This window comes from Chrysemys picta, chromosome 5 (assembly GCF_011386835.1).
Source record: "Chrysemys picta bellii isolate R12L10 chromosome 5, ASM1138683v2, whole genome shotgun sequence".
In the NCBI taxonomy this organism is placed as follows: Eukaryota; Metazoa; Chordata; order Testudines; family Emydidae; genus Chrysemys; species Chrysemys picta.
The window spans coordinates 119,037,264-119,056,467 of record NC_088795.1 but is presented as its reverse complement, the minus strand read 5'-3'; the positions used below and the strand labels follow the sequence as shown (position 1 = coordinate 119,056,467).

At 40.1% G+C, this 19,204-nt stretch overlaps 1 protein-coding gene across 1 annotated transcript; it reads right to left on the bottom strand.

Moving 5' to 3' along the window:
- Positions 1-2,257: 2,257 nt before the first annotated feature.
- On the bottom strand, positions 2,258-12,330 carry LOC101951980 (uncharacterized). The gene is made up of 5 exons (XM_008170187.4): positions 12,149-12,330; positions 8,602-8,946; positions 7,560-7,676; positions 6,885-7,000; positions 2,258-3,793 (listed from the first exon to the last, which is right to left on the bottom strand). The coding sequence occupies exons 1-5, from the start codon at positions 12,201-12,203 to the stop codon at positions 3,683-3,685; spliced, it is 744 nt and encodes a 247-aa protein (XP_008168409.2). The 5' UTR covers positions 12,204-12,330; the 3' UTR covers positions 2,258-3,682.
- Between the last annotated feature and the right edge of the window lie 6,874 nt (positions 12,331-19,204).

The following is a 19,204-nucleotide window of genomic DNA, read 5'->3' as shown; positions in this document are numbered from 1 at the left end:
AGGCAGCAAGCCTGGCCCTGGTATCAAAAAGGTTGAGAAACACTGTTCTATAGTACCAATCACCTCTGTCAATGCACCCAAACTCCACAGAAGAAGGAAAATCTGCTTCACACCTTCCTTCCACAAATGCCATTGGAGAAAGGCCCCCCAGTGCGCAAGTAGCTTTGGGTGAGGGGAGGGAGAATCCACCTCCCCATGGAGGGTAAAAGATTTTTCAAAATTAGGAAAAATAATTTAAATGTGAGCCAAGGAGTATTGAAATCTGCAGTACTTAATTGCAATGGCTAGTGCACCAACCCCCAGCGACAGCATCCTGTGGGTCCCATGACATCATAGCTGCCTTACTGTTTAATAAGGTTTTCACCTATGTGCAGAGAGGTGCTTTGAATCTAAAATTAAACCTTTAGAAACGTGCTTCTGCATACACCCTGCTCAGGAGGAAAGAGGCCAAAATGGCTGAAATCAAATCCTCATAGGTTCTCTTGAAGTTTGAAATGTTTTATTATTAGGCATATGGGTTTGAATGATCACCAAATGGTCCAGAGGACTGTCTGACCAGCCAGTGTTAATATCACGCTGGGTGCCAGAATATGACATGAGATTAACTATAGTGTTCTGTTTTAAAGCAAGTCCATAGCGAAGATGGCAGCAGTAGGAAAATTAAATCAACAAGCAAAATAAGCAGATGTGTGCTTGCTGTGAGAAGTCCTTGACAGGGATTGCAACGTCTTATCTCATATAAGAACCCACAAAAGAAATGCAGCACATGTGTGAAATGACTGAGTAGGGCACAGGCAAAGGGTGTGAGCTCTGAAAATAAATCAGCTGGCTTCTAGCCACGTTCAGCTCATGGATAAAAATAGGTCAGGACAACTGGGTGTAACCTTTAAGAGCCAGAACATAGAAATGCTGGTCATATATTGCAATACAGGCAGCTGTTAGCAAGGGCAGATCCAGAAATCCTTACTGGGGAGGCCATCGTGTAATTTAATACTTACTAATAATGTCCAGCAAGAACATGATTCACAGACATGCCGCTGACCTGCGGCTCAGAGCATGCCCCTTCATTCTTAAGTATGTAGCCACAATATCTCTTTGGCTTTCTTGGCTACAGTGCATCTCCTTGAAGTATTTTAAATGCAGGCCTACCACTGGCAGATGGGAAAAACAGATTTGTTGCTAACCACTTATTACTTACCTCTGTTGCATTATTGGGAGCTTCTTGGATCAAGCACTTGATATTAAAGTTACCTTCAGCTTTACCAATTGTATATATCTCCTAAATTCCTGTCCATCCATGGACTGAGCCTGATATAAAACTTTCCTAGGACCTTATTTCAGAGTAGCAGCCGTGTTAGTCTGTATCCGCAAAAAGAACAGGAGTACTTGTGGCACCTTAGAGACTAACAAATTTATTAGAGCATAAGCTTTCGTGGGCTACTGCCCACTTCTTCGGATGCATAATCTCCAGACTACTGACACCCTCACCCTGATGAGGCCAACAGGCATTTTCAATGATGCTACTTCCCAAATACCAGACAGGACATTTCAGCCCTAGAACTGCAGATCTGTGAGCAATGTAATTTCATTTTACCCCTTCCTCTTTGTAAGGTATTGGTGCTCTCTCCGTCTCTCTCTCTCTTTGTGAGTGAGAGAGAGAGAGAGAGAGAGAGAGAAAGAGATTGATCATGGAAAGAATAAGAGACCTACTGTTACTAGCAGCTAAGGGAAATATATTTTAGCTCAACTGGTAGAGAACTGTTTTTGGAGCTCATGAAATGTCAGATTTCTATTTCTAGCTTCCCAAATCTGTGTGGTTTATGTAGCCACTGTGTGTCTCATCAGCAATACACAGATGTGTTCAAATGTTCCTCCTTGCTCCGTTCTCTCCTCCTGCAACCTATGTACAATTTCCAGTGGATTCTGCAGCGTGACATTGTAAATGCAGAGCTCCCACTCATCAGTTTTCCACAGCAAAGTAACTGTTACTTCAAACACTGAGATAACACTGGAGAACAAAAAATAAATATAAAATAATGAGCAAACAAAACAAAACAGTGGACTTTCCACTCATAGGACAAGCCCACAGAAATCTGTCCCACTCTGAAACGTCACCAGTCACAAAGATGCTTCATGACACTTTTATGAGGGTTTATCCTGCAGCGGAGGGAACAAGCCTGTAATAATTAATATCATGATGAGAGACGCTGAGGCTTGTGGTTTAAATGATTTAAATTTAACAAAAAGAGAAGAAAAATAACTAAGAAAATCTGATTTTATTTACATATAAGTTAAATACAGATAGATTTAGATTTACTGATAGACAGAGAGATGCACTGTTACCAATTGATACTCTGTCTCTCTCACTCTACACATACAGCTACACACAGAAAATACTTGGAACCCATTCCATTTTCATTGAAAAGATACAGAATAACATTTATTGTCAGAGCTGTTCCTGGGCAGTTTGGAAAAGCCAGTCTGTGTTTGCTGGCACCCTCCAGGACCGCCTGGATCAGCACTCTCTTACATAATGATGAAGTCTGCTTACCTGTGCCCATTGTTGGGAAAATAATCCACTGTCCACCTGTCCACAGAATGAACCTTAACAGCAGACAAAAAAGATTGCTACACAAACACACTGATGTTTCAGCCACTTTCTCTTGTTTTCAATAAGCCTAAAATATTAGCCGCTGCGTTTGTTTGCTGTTAATGTTTGCCTCCTATTAGGCTTATAGGAAGTCACTTTTTAATCTTGTGTTTAGTTTTTGGACAATTTTTCAGTGCTTATTTTTGAGGTTGTCAGAGTGGGAGAAAATCTGCAGCACCCCAAATCTTATCCCCACAAAGTGGGTTATAATTAGCTTTTATTATGTATAATATTTAAACTGTGAGATAATATTTAGCATACGCAGGAGAATAACTTTACTCAGAAAGGCTCTAGCTAACTTTAATACATTAACTGTCATAGTCTATATAGGATGTCATGCTGTCCTGCAAACTCACTCATGCTAAGATAGGGTAATGAAATCTCATGCTTCAGTGCATCTGGTGATCCCCCTCAGTGATCAGGAAGGATTTCATCCTGTGCAGAGTATTGCCCAACTATCTGGGTGATTATCAGTGTGGGGTTTTTCTCCACCTTCCTCTAAACCATCACATACTGTCCATTGCCTGAGGCAACACTTTTAATGGTTCAATGGTATTCAGTTTGACAAATGCTCACAGTATGATTGCACATCGTTATGTTTACTCCTGCACACTGGGAAGTGGGAACTGGGGGAAGAGAAGCCACTACATGACAATAAACCTCCAGGTAAATAGGGAGATATCAAACTTTTAAAACAGCAACAACAAAAGACTCTGGGAATTTTGCATGAAAGTCAATAACAAAAATACTTTTCTCCATTATTTTGAACCAACCTTCCTTCTCGTACCATACTCGCTTCACTGTCACAATGGTGTGCCAGGGACAGCAAACAGACTTCACTGCATTTCAGTTGCACACTGGGAGATCAAGAAGCAAATTATGCTATTGTAATCAGTGGCCTTGCCAGTTTTATCGATCTCTCATTAATTACATGAGCTTTCAAATCTAGAATGTCAAAGTGGATGGAGGGTCCTTGCTGTTTTCCTCAAATCTTCTAGATTTCCCAGCTGCTGCTGTTAGTCATGAGATTTACTAATCTTCTGCATTTGATGCAAAAGTGACAGAGTGTTTGTTGTCCTGATCTTTATCTTCATCTTGCTTCATTGCAAAATAATCAAGGGACTCATAAAGTGTGGAAATAGCCTTGAAAACCAAAGAAAACTCCCATCAAATTAACTTATACTATTAAAGTGTGTTTTAATCTGAATAATTATCTAACACACCACCTAGAATAGGACTCAAGGAACAGAAAAGGAACCTGATTTGACACATCTCAAAAGTCATAGAGTTCTACATTTAGAAATAAGCCCAAGCCACAATATTTGGACTCAAATGCAAAGTTTTCCCAATGCTTGGAACCAGGGATTTCATTTATCCCATTATAGGAAGAGGCCAGATGCGAAGTTCTCATTTGGATCTGAATCCACAAAATTTGCAGTGGTTGAGCCTGACTTTTAGTTCAGGTCCATTCCTATTTAAATGGCACCAGAACTGGGCTTGGTTTTCTACCACCATGACCTTTCAAGTCCTTTAATGTCCCCGCTATACATGGGTTTATGTACAAAACCACAGTGCTGTTTCTTTTAGCTGCTGTTTTCGATGTAATCTATCTAGTGTCCAGTTACTGTGCTATCTAGGTGCTATTCGGAGCTGTACAAAATTATCCAATTTTCATTTCATGAGTATTTGTGGGTAAAATCTTTGAGGTCTTTAGATGAGATCTGCAACAAAATGCTGGGAGTCCTAAACATCTCCCCCCAAAACCCACATACATGTGCATGCCCACAGCACAAGATTCTGTTATGCCTGGGGTGTTTACCACAGAATCATCTCATTAACTCTCCCAACATTCTCAGCCTTGTGCAGTACACAATAGTGTGATAATGGACGTCAAGAATTGGATGTTTTTAAATTTGTCCTCACAATACTGCTTTAAGGAAAGTATTATCATCCCCATTTTTACAGAAGGGAAACTGAGGCACAGATAGATGAAGTCACTTGCAGTAGGAAATCTGTGACAGAGCCAATAATATGACCCAAGCCTGGATTCCCAGCCCTGTTCTTCAGCCACATGATCATCCTTTCTCCCCAAGAGGTAGAAAACAACTACTACTGCCTATGATACCTAAACAAGTAGAAACTGTGATGCTCACAGCTATATGGCATCCACTTTGTAAGAACGTAAATTAGAGATGGCAGATAGATTTGCACTGGATATAAGATGTGGATTCAGACATGATAAACTTAGTTTGCAGCAGCATGACACTCGCTGTCTCCAGAAAAGGTACTTAATGCAACCCAGGAAAAAAATAGCAAAACCTCATTTAAAGCAAGCAAAAAATGTTCTAAACAATTGCTGCAAACTTTGTGACACTTGTCACCTGATCCAACTAATAACAAGGCAGTCTTAGAAATGAAAGATCAGAATTCCTATTAAAAAGTTCATAATCTGTATTAGAACTTAAAAGATACATGAGAAGAGGTGACTGTGGTTAACAGCCATTTAGTTATAAAACAACAACAACAATAGATCTTTCATAATTATATTCACACGTCTTCTGGATGACTCTTGTTGTCCATGCAAGTCCATTGAAGCTAATGGCTAGCAGTGAACTGATTGCTTTGCACCCTAGCTTTGATGCTTGCCTTCTCATTCTCAACACAATTTTTCTCATGTCATCATCAAATATTAACAAGTAACAGAGCTATCCACCATAATAAGAGGTCTACTTTTATATTTTAAATGAAATTAATAGATTTTTTAAAAAATATTTTGACTGGGGTAACATCTTTTACTGGACCAACCTTGTCTCACCCACCTTGTCTCGCTAATATACTAGGATCAACATGGCTACAACCACAGTGCAAAAATTATTTTGATATTTCCTGTAGTATTACAAAATAAACTCTTTAATCATAGAATCATAGAACTGGAAGGGACCTCGAGAGGTCAGGAAGGGTCCCAGGGTGAATCAATGCATTCTGGTGAAGAAGCTCTCAATTATAAATGTTTCCAAAAAATTACTCGTCCTGACCATTTGTGCCATCCACAGCAGTTACCAGTGGATTTTCAGTAGTGGTAACAACAAAGCTAATGTGAGACTAGGTATGAGGTGGGAAGCCAAGAACTACTGTGTTTTAACATCAGCAGCTCTGTCTATAACCACTTCTGTGGCCTTTGGCACTTTACCTAACCACTCTGGGCTACATTTAGTGTAAGCCTGTGAAACTCCCACTGATTTCAATGGAAACTGTGTCTGCTAGGGTTGAATTTGATCCTCTGTGTCTCAATATCCCAATCTGTTAACTTAGGTATTGTGAGAATTTATTATTTAAGGTTTATACAGTGGTTTGATGATGTCAGGGGCTATATTTAAGTGCTAGACCCCCCCGCTCCACATACACACACACACACTGTTATCCTGCTACAGCTAGTGTGCTTAGGGTTAGGTGAATAACTTCCAAACAAATGGAAATCAGACACAGCTATGAATTTTTATGATGCCACTGACACCTTTACTGCTGACTCTGGGCCAGATCTAGGCCCTGATGGCAGTACAAAGACCCATAAAGATGGCTTAACCAGCTTCATGGGTCTCCCCAGAACAGGGGAATCTGGAGGCAGGTGTAACTGGTTTTATGCCACCCCAATGTAGGGATGTCCCTAGGCATAGCCAGGGAAAAGGGGAATGGCTGAGAGCTTCTGCACTCCGGTGATCTCCAGCTGCTTGAATGGTGCCTTGAGCTGAACCAGGACCAAAGGGAGGAGCAGAAAGACAGTGTAAAGCCAACTTTCTCAGTCCCTAGCTACATTGGGTGTTGCTCCAGCATCAGTGAGGAGCTGAACCTCTGAGTACAATATGGTATAGCCACCTTACTCCTCTTGCTTACTTGCCATACATACTTGTGTTCTGTGCTTTCCCCACAATGTCAAGTACACTAAAGCTGCTAACCATGGCTGCAGTAGCAATGGGGGACTATGTTGTGGCATGCTCTAGCACTTCAGGGGGAACAGTAGGATATGGCCTTCCCAACATGCAGTTTTAAATAAAATTAAGCAAGTCTGCCTTGCTCTTATTGACAATGCATTTCATTTTATTTCATGGTTTTACTGTACTAAACAACAGCAACTTCCTGTTTTCCTGTTAAATTCTGTCTGCTCAATGGAACCTCCATGAGTACCTCACTTCGGAGCCCACTTCTTGTAGGCCGACCCCTGCTGTAAATCGCTTACCCATTCTGATGAGTTTGATGAAGAAGAATTTCTCTCATCTGCTTCATTTATCTCAGTTCCTTCATCCAATTCGGTAACCTGAAGTGTCTGTTCCTCATGGGTCCTTCTCTCTGGCACTGAAGGTGGATGGAACACATTTATGTGACATAAATACAAAGCAGAGCCATTATTTTGTTTATTACACATTTCAGGAGTCACATCAATGCTTTCTGAGGGTAGACTGATGGGGACTGATCTTTCATTGGTCTACATGGCATGCAAAGAAGTGTGTAGACCTACTGTGTGCTAGTGAAGGGTGCCCAGACACCAAACTTTTGTGGTCCCTTTTATACACCATACAGCTCAGCTTTGCAGGGTCCATATGTGGCAGCACATTGTATAGACACATTTACTCTTTCCAGGATTATGAGTAATTCAAGCAAGTGAGGGTGCATAGTGATTGTGGGTGCATAAGAAGGGTCCATGCAAACACACATGGACCATGCCTCATAATAAATGCCTGGAAGGCCCCAACTACCGCTCATTGCTTGGAGTACTCATGAAGACTCAGGACTGGAGGGCGCAACAGTTGTACCATGCAGTTCCCCTCCTAGTGCTGCTTTTTTAGGTGCACACATACTCTGAGACCAGCATTTTGCTGTTAAGGACTATATGTAAAAATGCAGTGCCACTTACCAGAGTGTTTTGAGTTCTGCTGCTTTTTGTAACAGAGATAGAAACAGCCCCCTGATATTAGGAAAGGAAAGATGGCTAGAATTGCCATCAAAGGATAGCTTTCCATTGATCCAGCTTCTGCAATCAAACATTTCAAATCAAGTTACTTATTACTAAAAGCACAATATATAAGACCTTGTTAAGTTTTTAGATATGTGTGTCCTATTGCCTCAATGGCTAGGTTCAATATTAGATCCCACAAACACTTAAACGTGTGTGTGATTTTGCTCATATGAATAATCGCTTCAATAGGACAATTCGTAAACAAAGTTACACACATGCTTAAGTGTTTGCAGTTTTGGGCCCTAAAATAAAAATGATTAATATTTTGCAATTATACAATAAAATAATACAATATTGCAGGTGTGTAGCATTTTTATTTAAACCATTTGATGACCGTTGCAATGCTTGCCACAAGTGAATCAAAAATACTCACTATTGTATCTCCTAATCTTGCTTGTTTTTATAAATTAATAAAACATAATAAATGATAAAAACACTACCACTGGGGTGAGCTCATGGCTAAACTGAGTAACAGTGTGACTGTAGTGATGTAACCATTGCCCTTCCTCACTCCATCTCTCTCCCTAGCATTTCTCATCCTCATTCACTGCTTCATCTAAATTATAGACTGTAAGCTCTTCCAGGCTTCACTGTGTCATTCTATGTCTTCTGTGAAGCACTCAGCAGACCTAAGGGTGCTATAAATAACAGTCTAATGAATCCTCTCAGCAATCATGTGATGTCAGTAAATGAACATTTTACAGCTGAGGAAACTAAAGCAGAGAGGTTAAGTGAATTGCCCAAGGCTACAGAAGGAGTTAGTGTCAGAGCCAGAATAAGGACATGGGTGCTCCTAACGCCCTGTTTTTTTGTCAGATCATTGGTTTTATAATCTTTAAGGGAGAAAAAAAGTAAGTAACACATTTCTGACTAAAAAATCTTCAGGGAGACAAATGAAGTGGCATCTCTATAGAACAATTCATGTCGACTGCTTGTTTACCTTTCTCTTCAACAATCAAAGTTGTTCCATTTCCCAGCCCTTTTTTCATGAAAGGTATTTCGGTAGTTATCTCACAGAAGTAAGTTCCAGTGTCATTTCTTTTCACAACTTCGATCTTTAACACGGTCTTATCCTTGTGTGTGGCATTGGCTGTGTAGTAAAGTTTTGATGATAACTCTCTGCTGATGCCCTCTTTACAGGTGAGATGTTGTATTTTCCAGGTTACTCTAAACCGCTCGACTATCTCATCATTTTTCCAGGAACAGGTAATTTCAGCTGACATTCCAGTGGATACCTTAATTTCTGATGGTGTCTGACTGATTGTTAATTCATTGGTACCATTTGCTATTGACAAAAACCAAATAACTTTAAGTTTAGCGCAGGTATAATAAAACAGCACAATAATAATAATAATAATAATAATTGATGGCATTATGGAGCCTATATTATGACAACACCCTCACTTTTTAAAATTTAGTTACTCCTGTTTTCCCCTGAATAAGTACAAATACTGTAGTGTGACCCTGAGAACACCTCAGTGCCAACTGGCAAAGGGTTCACCGTTCTGTAACAGCAATCCTTGACAGGCCGGACAAACTCACTACACCCAACACACTGCTGTTATGGTAACCAAAGCCAAAAAGGGTCAAGTGAGGTATCTAATAAAAACTTATTTTTGCAAGATGTAGGTATGGATGATATTTAAGGAATCGTGAATAGGTAATGAAAATATGTTTGAGAGTCTATCCCAGGCAGGGTTCACAAACAGGTTTTGTCAGACAAAGAGATATATACTCACCTGTCTGCCTTGGTTCACATGTAAAATAAGCATTGTAAGCCAAAATAGTAAAAGTCCATTTGTATAGGACAACAAGATGAGGCTGTGAAAACAATGTGGTGTCAGCACCCCAGGGAATAAACCGCGGGCGGTCAGCCTGACTCTGGGGACAAACCAATGAACTTTAGGGATATATTCCACTCTGTATGCATCCGAAGAAGTGGGCTGTAGTCCACGAAAGCTTATGCTCTAATAAATTTGTTAGTCTCTAAGGTGCCACAAGTACTCCTGTTTTTTTAGGGATATGAGAAGGCAAAAGGACAGTGCTTTTTGCATTCATCCAAGGTGGATCCGAGCCCTGTTGGTTGATGACTCTGGGAGATTGCTCTAGGTGAGAAATACTTTAGACAAGGATTAGACAGGTTAAGTTTAGACTCTGAGAAGGGTGTTATACTTTTTGTTTTATATGTAAAAATTTAGGTTTCCATTTGTTATCCTTAGTCACTATCTCTTAATTTTCAGCTTTTGATAATAAAGGTATGATTGTTCTCACTATAACTATATCTTGGTGCTGTGATGTTATATTGGAGCTGACCTCCGTTGAACCGAAGGGACTAGTGTGTTCTTTTGGGGATAGTTTACCTGGTAATTTCTGAGTGTGCCAGTGACAGGATCTGGATAGGACAGGGAATGCTTTCACAGCAGCTGAGGTGCATCTATTGTTAACCTGCCAGGCAAAGTGAGGACTGGCCGAGCCCCGAGGAAATTGGTTGGGTGATTAACAGACTGATGGTATCAGGGTGCTGACACCCAGTTAAGCACCAGCAAATCTTTCTCTTGCTGAGGCAGGGAGGTAAAGTGGCTCACAGTCCTGGGAACCCCATATTGAAACTGACTATCCCTTTGAATGGTGACAGGTTTCAGAGTGGTAGCCATGTTAGTCTGTATCAGCAAAAACAATGAGGAGTACTTATGGCACCTTAGAGACTAACAAATTTATTTGGGCATAAGCTTTTGTGGACTAAAACCCACTTCATCAGATGCTTTGAGTGGAAAATACAGTAGGCAGGTATATATACACAGTACATGAAAAGATGGGAGTTGCCTTACCAAGTGGTGGGGTCAGTGTTAACGAGACAATTCAATTAAAGTGGAAGTGGGCTATTCTCAACTGTAGAATACCCAAGGAGGAAAAATCACTTTTGTAGTGGTAATGAGGCCAACGTAATCAGGGTGGCCCATTTCAAACAGTTGACAAGAAGGTGTGAGTAACAGTAGGGGGAAGTTAGTATGGGGGAAAAAAACTACAAACACTAATTTCCCGATACTAATTTCTTAAAAACATTGGTCAAGTTTTATCAGAGCTGTGCAATCCTTTTTGAAAGTGTCAACCTGTCTTTTCTTCTTCTTTTGAACTGATGAAGCTTTCTTGATTCTTGATTCTATGATTCTTCTCACCTAGAGAAGCAATAAGAAATCTTTCTCCTCCTTTCTTTTCACAATGCGGCTCACACGAGCTATTTATTTAATCCATCTTGATCATTTATAGTCCTACCGTGAAGGTCCAATTCCAATCCCACCGAAATCAATGGCAACATTCTCATTTTTAATACTGTAACAGCAGCATCAGCCCCAAGACTTGCAAAGTTCACTTGAAATTTTATTAAGATTTAAAAGCACACCCACAAGAAACCATTGATTTTTTTCCCCCTTCCTACTTTACAATATATTCTCTTTCAGAAAAAGCAGCTCTTGCCTTCATTATTATTTTAAACTTGTGCATCATATCATTGGTTTGAATGGCACTTTAAATGCTGGGTAAAAATGTAGTATCCACCTGAAAGATATTAGAACTGAAATACAGAATGACCAAGATAGAACATATTGGTGAATAAACATCAGAAAAAATGGGGGGAAAGAGGGAAGGAAGGGAAGAATATTTAAATAGTAAGATTATTGGGTTGCTAAAGTGGCATGGTATCATATTAATTTCAAGATTTTTGAGCTAATTAATTTTAGGGTTTTTTTTAATATTGTTATTGTATAGGACAGGTTTCCTGCATCCTTGCCTTATTGGTTTCCTCTCTCTGTTAAAAACACATCAGAAAACACCTTTTTTTTTCTCTTATCTCAATATCTTAATTTCTCTCGTCTTCTGCTTTACTATTTGGTGCTATTACTATAATATTTAACGCTGTTCAGTTTTTTGCAATACAGTTTGTATGAGAGCTGTGATACAAAAACTAAACTGCATTGTATTTCAGTAGCTATTTGTTCTGGAAGAAAGTCTCCACAATATTTTAAAATTTTACAGTGAGAGTTAATCTCAATGAAGAACTTACTATAAAGGTCTAATTATAAATGAAGGAAATTCATAATTATTAACCTGCTGACATCATTTTGGAATTAGTACAATGTAATTTTTTAATCTTTGGATTTCCTCTAAGACAAAGATTTTTGGGCTAATGCTCTTTGAGCAACTTCTTCTAATCACATGGTATTTTGCCAACGGTAGCTTGGATTCAGCACAAACAATTTTGCCTTCTGCACTATAAAAACCTGAGTAATGTTCTCCCAAACATGCACACATGGAAATCTATTTGGGGGGGTTTGCACAGCAGCTACATATGTTTTAATTGTTCTATACATATTTTGGGCATTAACTTTTGGGTTTTTAAAACCAAGATGATTTTTTTGATTAACCCTAGAGAATTACAGATATACCAACTGCACCAAATCCCAACTCCCCAAAAACTTCAAAGAACTTACCCAAGTAGCCAAAGCACTCTGTCAAAAGGATGAGTTTCAGGATAATTGTGGTCATCACTCAGGATTATTAAAGCTTTCACCAGTGCCTCTTAATTGAAAGTCAGTGAGAGAGAACGTGTCAGATGTGAAATTTAACTTCCTGTTCCCTCTGCTGTAGTTACTTCATAACATCTGAAAGCAAAACAACTTTATTCTAACACATCTCTTGAATTACAATGACACATTCTTTCTTTCAAAACCCAGTCCAATCTGTCTGAATTGCTGAACACTGTTTTTTAAATTAAGCCTAACTGCTTGCCCCTTAATAATGAATATTAGCAGTCTCTTGTTTTCTTCCTAGAGTATGAACACAGCGCTGAGTTTCCACGCATGTAAGTGTCCCATTTTCAAGTCAAGTATCAGGGGGTAGCCGTGTTAGTCTGTATTCACAAAAACAACAAGGAGTCCGGTGGCACCTTAAAGACTAACTGATTTATTTGGGCATAAGCTTTTGTGGGTAAAAAAACCTCACTTCTTCAGATGCATGGAGTGAAACTTACAGATGCAGGCATCATATAATGACACATGAAGAGAAGGGAGTACCTCACAAGTGGAGAACCAGTGTTGACAGGGCCAATTCAATCAGGGTGGATTGGCAAAGGCCTCTCCTGGAATTGACACCTCCTCATTAATTATTGGGAGTGGACTACATCCACCCTGATTGAATTGGCCCTGTCAACACTGGTTCTCCACTTGTGAGGTACTCCCTTCTCTTCATGTGTCATTATATAATGCCTGCATCTGTAACTTTCACTCTATGCATCTGAAGAAGTGTGGTTGTTTACCCACAAAAGCTTATGCCCAAATAAATTGGTTAGTCTTTAAGGTGCCACCGGACTCCTTGTTATTTTCAAGTCAGTTTCTTGACTGTCACTCCTTTGGAAGCACTTGATAAAGATGAATTTCCCTCAGCTGCTTCATCCCTCTCCTAATACACTTCATCCATTTCATTAACTTTATGCATCTGTTTTTTCTAAAGAATTCTGTCTGAATCGGAGGATGTGATGAACATGCATATGGCTGATGCTAACCATTCCCATTACTTTATCTACTACACATTCCAATGTCATCATACTGCACCAGTGCAACTCCACTGACAATAGCAGGGAGGGGGGCGAGTATAAACAAAGAACAGTTGGCTTAAGAAACTCTTAAGCAAAGTAAGCTGTCATGGGATAAGAGGGAAGGTCCTTTTATGGATTGGTAACTGGTTAAAAGATAGGAAACAAAGGGTAGGAATAAAAAGACAGTTACCTTTTCTGTAACTGGTGTTCTTCAAGATGAGTTGCTCATGTCCATTCCATATTAGGTGTGTGCGCTCGCCACATGCACTGGTGCCAGAAGTTTTTCCCTCAGTGGTATCCGTAAGGTACTGGCTCTAGCACCCTCTGGAGTGGTGTGCACGTGCTGCAGTATAAGGGGCGCCACCGACTCCCCCCACCCTCAGTTCCTTCTTGCTGGAAACTCCGACAAGGAGGAAGGAGGGTGGGTTATGGAATGAACATGGGCAACATATCTCGAAGAACACCAGTTATGGAACAGGTAACTGTCGTTTCTTCTTTGAGTGGTTGCTCATGTCCATTCCATGTTAGGTGACTTCCAAGCAGTACCAATGGAGGCGGGTAGGAGTTCATGGATGTGCAGATTGCAACACAACTTTACCGAACCCAGCATCATCTCTGGCCTGCTGAATGATGGTGTAACACACCGGGATCGTGTGAACCGAAGACCATGTCGCAGCTCTGCAAATGTCCTGGATGGGAATGTGCACGAGGAAGGCCGCCGAAGATGCCTGGGCTCTGGTCGAATGGGCCCTCATGATCAGTGGTGGTGGGACCTGTGCCAGCTCGTAACAGGTCTGGATGCAGGAGGTGATCCAGTTGGAAATCCTCTGCGAGTACACCGGAAGGCCCTTCATCCTGTCCACTGTCACAATGAAGAGCTGGGTTGACCTGCGGAAGGGCTTGGTATGCTGCAGGTAAAACACCAGGGCATGTCTAACGTCCAGGGCATGCAGCTTCCTTTCCTCACTAGTGGTGTGTGGCTTGGGACAAAGCACTGGGAGGAAGATGTCCTGGTTGACATGGAAGGAAGACACCACTTGGGAGAAAGGCCAAATGGGGTCACAGTTGGACTTTGTCCTTGTGGAACACTGTATACGGTGGCTCCGATGTCAGGGCTTTAATCTCCCACACTTGTCTCGCTGATGTTACTGCCACAAGGAAAGTGACCTTCCATGGCAGGTGGAAAAGGGAGCAGGGGCTCAAAGGGCCTAGAAAGAACCAAGTTAAAGTCCCATTGTGGGATAGGAGCCCGGGCCAGCGGGAAGAGCCTCTCAAGGCCTCTCAGGAATCTGCTTGAGATGTTGTGTGAAAACACTGTCTGACCTTGGATTGGCAGGTGGAAAGCGGAGATGGCCGCAAGGTGAACCCTGATGGAAGAGAGGGCCAGTCCCTGGTTCTTAAGATGAAGCAGGTAATCTAAGATAGATTGTAAGGAGGAGCATGATGGAGACATGCAGTGCTCAGACACCCAGTGGGAGAACCTCATCCATTTGGCCAGATAGGTTGCTCTGGTGGAAGACTTCCTGCTTTCCAGGAGGACTTGCTGGACCTCATCAGAGCAGGCCCACTCCTGGTTCAACCACACAGTATCCATGCCGTGAGGTGGAGGGAGGTGAGGTTGGTGCTTCTCTCCCAATCAGCGAACGCACTGCGAGTGTCTGTCAGTCACTGGGATAGATTCCTTTCAACTGAGGCACTTTTTGAAGCCCAGATATACCTTTGTCCAAGGGAGTTGGTAGGAGGCAAACCCTTTATTTTTTTCCTTTCTTCCTGCCTTCTTTCTTCTGGCATGACCAACAAAAAAGATAAAACAAAGGAAAAGGCTTCAAGAGAAGTGAAAAGTTTACAAAACTAAATAGAATTAACAGATACATGAACAGACAGCTCTTTGCTCCGTCTCTAGCCAGGGGTGGTAGAGAAGGAACTGAAAAAGGAATGCCCATGCACGCTGTCTAACCTGATGGCTGGTGGGGAGCAGCGCATGCTCGGGTGGGACAGACAGCTACCAAAGTTCTCCAATCAGCAGCACAGGGGTGCAAACACACCTACAGTGGAGGACACACAGGGACACTATTTGAAGAAGAATAATTCTTCCACTCTACTCAGCACTGATAAGGCCTCAACTGGAGTATTGTGTCCAGTTCTGGGCACCACATTTCAGGAAAGATGTGGGCAAATTGGAGAAAGTCCGGAGGAGAGCAACAAAAATGATTAAAGGTCTAGAAAACATGACCTATGATGGAAGATGGAAAAAATTGGGTTTGGTTACTCTAGAGAAGAGAAGACTGAGGTGGACATAAGTCTTCAAGTACATAAAAGGTTGTTATAAAGACCAGGGTGATAAATGTTCTCCATAGCCACTGAGGATAGGACAAGAAATAGTGGGTTTAAATTGCAGTAAGGGAATTTTAGGTTGGACATTAGGATAAACCTCCTGCCAGGGTAGTAAAGCACTGGAACAAATTACCTAGGAAGGTTGTGGAATCTCCATCATTGCAGGTTTTTATGAACAAATTAGACAAACACTTGTATGACTTCAGTTTCACTCAAGAAATCAAATGGAGGAAGAGACTTTTGAATCATTTTTCACTGATCTAAAGACAAGAATTACAGACGTGTAATTTCCAGACTCTGAGTCAATGATAAGAGATCAAATTGTGATGGGTACAAAAGATATCAGTGCGGGGGAGAAGGGGAAAGACTGTAACAAGAGCCAGATCTAAATCTGGAAAAAGCAGTGAGAATTTGCCAATCTGCTGAACTTAATCAACAACTAGATTAGAATTGCACATTTTAGAAAGAAAACACACAACGATGTGAATATAGACTTAATAAAAAAAAGTGAAAAACAAGTCTATGGAGGCAAAACAGAGTGAAAGTATTAAAGTTTAAAAATGAGCATATGAAAGAATGTTCTAGATGTGGAAGGAGGCACCAATCTAGACAATGTCCAGCATATGGTCAAATCTGCCATATCTGCAAGAAACAGAATCATTTTGCAAAAGTTTGCAAACAGAGAAGTCTGGAAAAACTTAGAAATGCACACTGAGCTCAAAATTCAAAAGTCTCGGAGAAGATACCAAATAAGGATTACAGAGCTGACATTACACAGGAAGAAAATTGGTTTCTGGGTATTTTTCTAGTTGCATGAATAACTGGTTTCTTTGTTCCATTTAGCTCTATATTATACATTGTATCCACTTTACCAATGCCAATGAATAACTCTGCAAATTGATGTGCTAATTCCAGAGCCACATAATCAATTTATTGAAGATTTATCAGTAATTGAAATAATTCTGTTTAAAGGTAATAGAATAGTAATTCCCTTAGAGTTAACAGCAGACATGTTGAAATGTACACATGAGAGACATTTAGACATAGAAAAATGTAAATGTAGAGCAAGAGAAGTTCTGTATTGGCCACAAATGAACTAAACATGGAGGATTATGTAAAAGACTGTGACATATGTCAAAAATATAGAAATGCTTAGTCTAAACAACCTATGACATTTATTCAAGAAAACAAAAGACCTTGGCCTAAAGTAGGTTTAGAGCTATTTGAATATAAAGACATGCATATTTTATAGTTACTGATTATTTTTGGCATTTTCCTGAAATATATAGACTAAAAAACAATGTGCCAAACAAGTCATTAATAAAATTAAATCAATTTTTGCAAGGCATGGCATTTCCAATACAGTAATAACTGATAATGAACCTCTATTTCAGTCAAGAGTTTAAAAGATTTGCCATAGCATATGATTTCAAATATACCACATCAAGTTCAGGTTACCCACAGTCTAGTAGGCTAGTTGAAAATGGTGTTAAAATAGTAAAAAGATTACTAATAAAAGCCGAAGAAACAAATACTGATTTATATTTGGCATTATTGAATTATAGCACATTGCCATTACAACAAGTTTTATCCCCTGCACAATTGTTATTTACAGAAAGGTAAGAAACACACTACCTATTTTTTTTCAGGAAGGGTATAAGTATAAATATCAGTCAAGTTTGTAATCAAAAGAATTATTTTGATAGAGGATCACATAAACTACTTTATCTGAAACCAAATGAGAGAATGTACATCTATAATGGTAGAAACTGGGCTCAGAAAGAGGTAGCCCCTCAATCTTATGATGTCATGACTAATAGTGCTCAAGTGTACAGACAAAATTGGAGACATCTGCAAATGTTATCTGCAAGATCAGACTTAGCTCACAGAAGAAATAATATAATACAGCAACAAGAACTGCAAGAAAATGAAAAGGATGTAATTCCTCTAAGTAATAAGAATAACTTCAATAATACAGCAAATATACGTTAGATATTCATTGCGTCTAAGCAGACCTGTTAAAAAGTTCATAGAAAGCTGTCAATTCTCTCTCTCTCTCACACACACACCCAGATTAATAAATATGTGCTAAAAAAATTAAAAGGAAGGGGATGTGATGTTATTGTGGCTTTAGGATGGAGTGGGCAAACTTTTTGGCCTGAGGGCCACATCTGGGTATGGAAATTGTATGGCGGGCCATGAATGCTCACAAAATTAACAATTCAGAGATATGCAAATAAACTCTATTTAATAAAGATACATTTTAGTGGAAATAAACATTAAATCTTGCTTACTATTATAAATATACCATCATAATTAAACCAAACTTTCCCCCTTTCCATGCTCTCTTTGATTAATGTGAACAATGCAGTTGGTCACCTTTCTTTACAATGGCATCAAAGTCTGGTGTCATTCTCATTGTGGAAATCCACATTCACTAAAAGTTTGCATATAATAAGGGATGTTACCAAGATGGGGTGGGAGGACTCATGGGGTGTGGCGCAGGGGGTGGGGAGAGGCTTAAGGGATGTTACCCAGGTTGGGGAGGAGGACTCTATGGGATGTAGCATGGGGGGGACTCTATAAGGAATGTTACTGAGATGAGGGGAAGGGGACACATAGGGTGTGGAGCGCGGGGAGTTTGCTGACCCCTGCTATAGAGTCTTCAGGGCATGGGAACTAACAGACTGAGGAGGCAGTTGGTTTTAGTAGACTGATAGATTGACCTGAGATAAGATGCTCTGTATATATATTAACTATGTATCTTATACAGACAGTTGTTAAATTATTAGCAATGAATAATTATTAAGACTAGTGGATTATTTGACTATAAAACAATACAATAGATATTCTGGAAAAATTGCTAGGTGTCCCTAGCCTCTGTTTGCCAGAAGCTGGGAATGAGCAACAGGGGATGGATCACTTGATGATTACCTGTCCTGTTCATTCCCTCTGGAGCACCTAGCATTGGACACTGTCGGAAGACAGGATACTGGGCTAGATGGACCTTTGGTCTGACCCAGTAGGGCCATTCTTATGTTCTTATGTTCTGGAATAAAAGTGACTTTATTCTGGAATAGAGAGTATCCAGGAGGGAATTAATCCAGAAGAGCTAAATTATAACAATCAATTATGCCAATCAATTTCCCCCATATAGACAAGGCCACAGGTCCAATTCTATACTCCTCTACCATCTTGCTGGACGATCTTGCACATTCTCTGTGATCCGGACACTCAGTTTCTCCATGTGTAAACATGGGGATCATAATACTATTGCATCTTTCTAAAAAGCTTTGAGAGCCTCAAATGAAAGATATGGGACATTCCAGAAGACTGGAAGAAAGCTAAGGTTGTGCCAATTTTTAAAAAGGTAAAAGGGATGACCCAGATAATTATAGGTCTGTCAGCCTGACATCAATCCTGGACAAGATAATGGAATGGCTGATATGGGGCTCAATTAATAAAGAACTAAAGAGGCTAAAGCAATTAATGCAAATCAACATGGGTTTATGAAAAACAGATCCCATCAACTAACATATCTTTTTTTGGTGAGATTACAGGTTTGGTTGATAAAGGTAGTAGTGTTGATGTAATATACTTAGACTTCTCTAAGGCACTT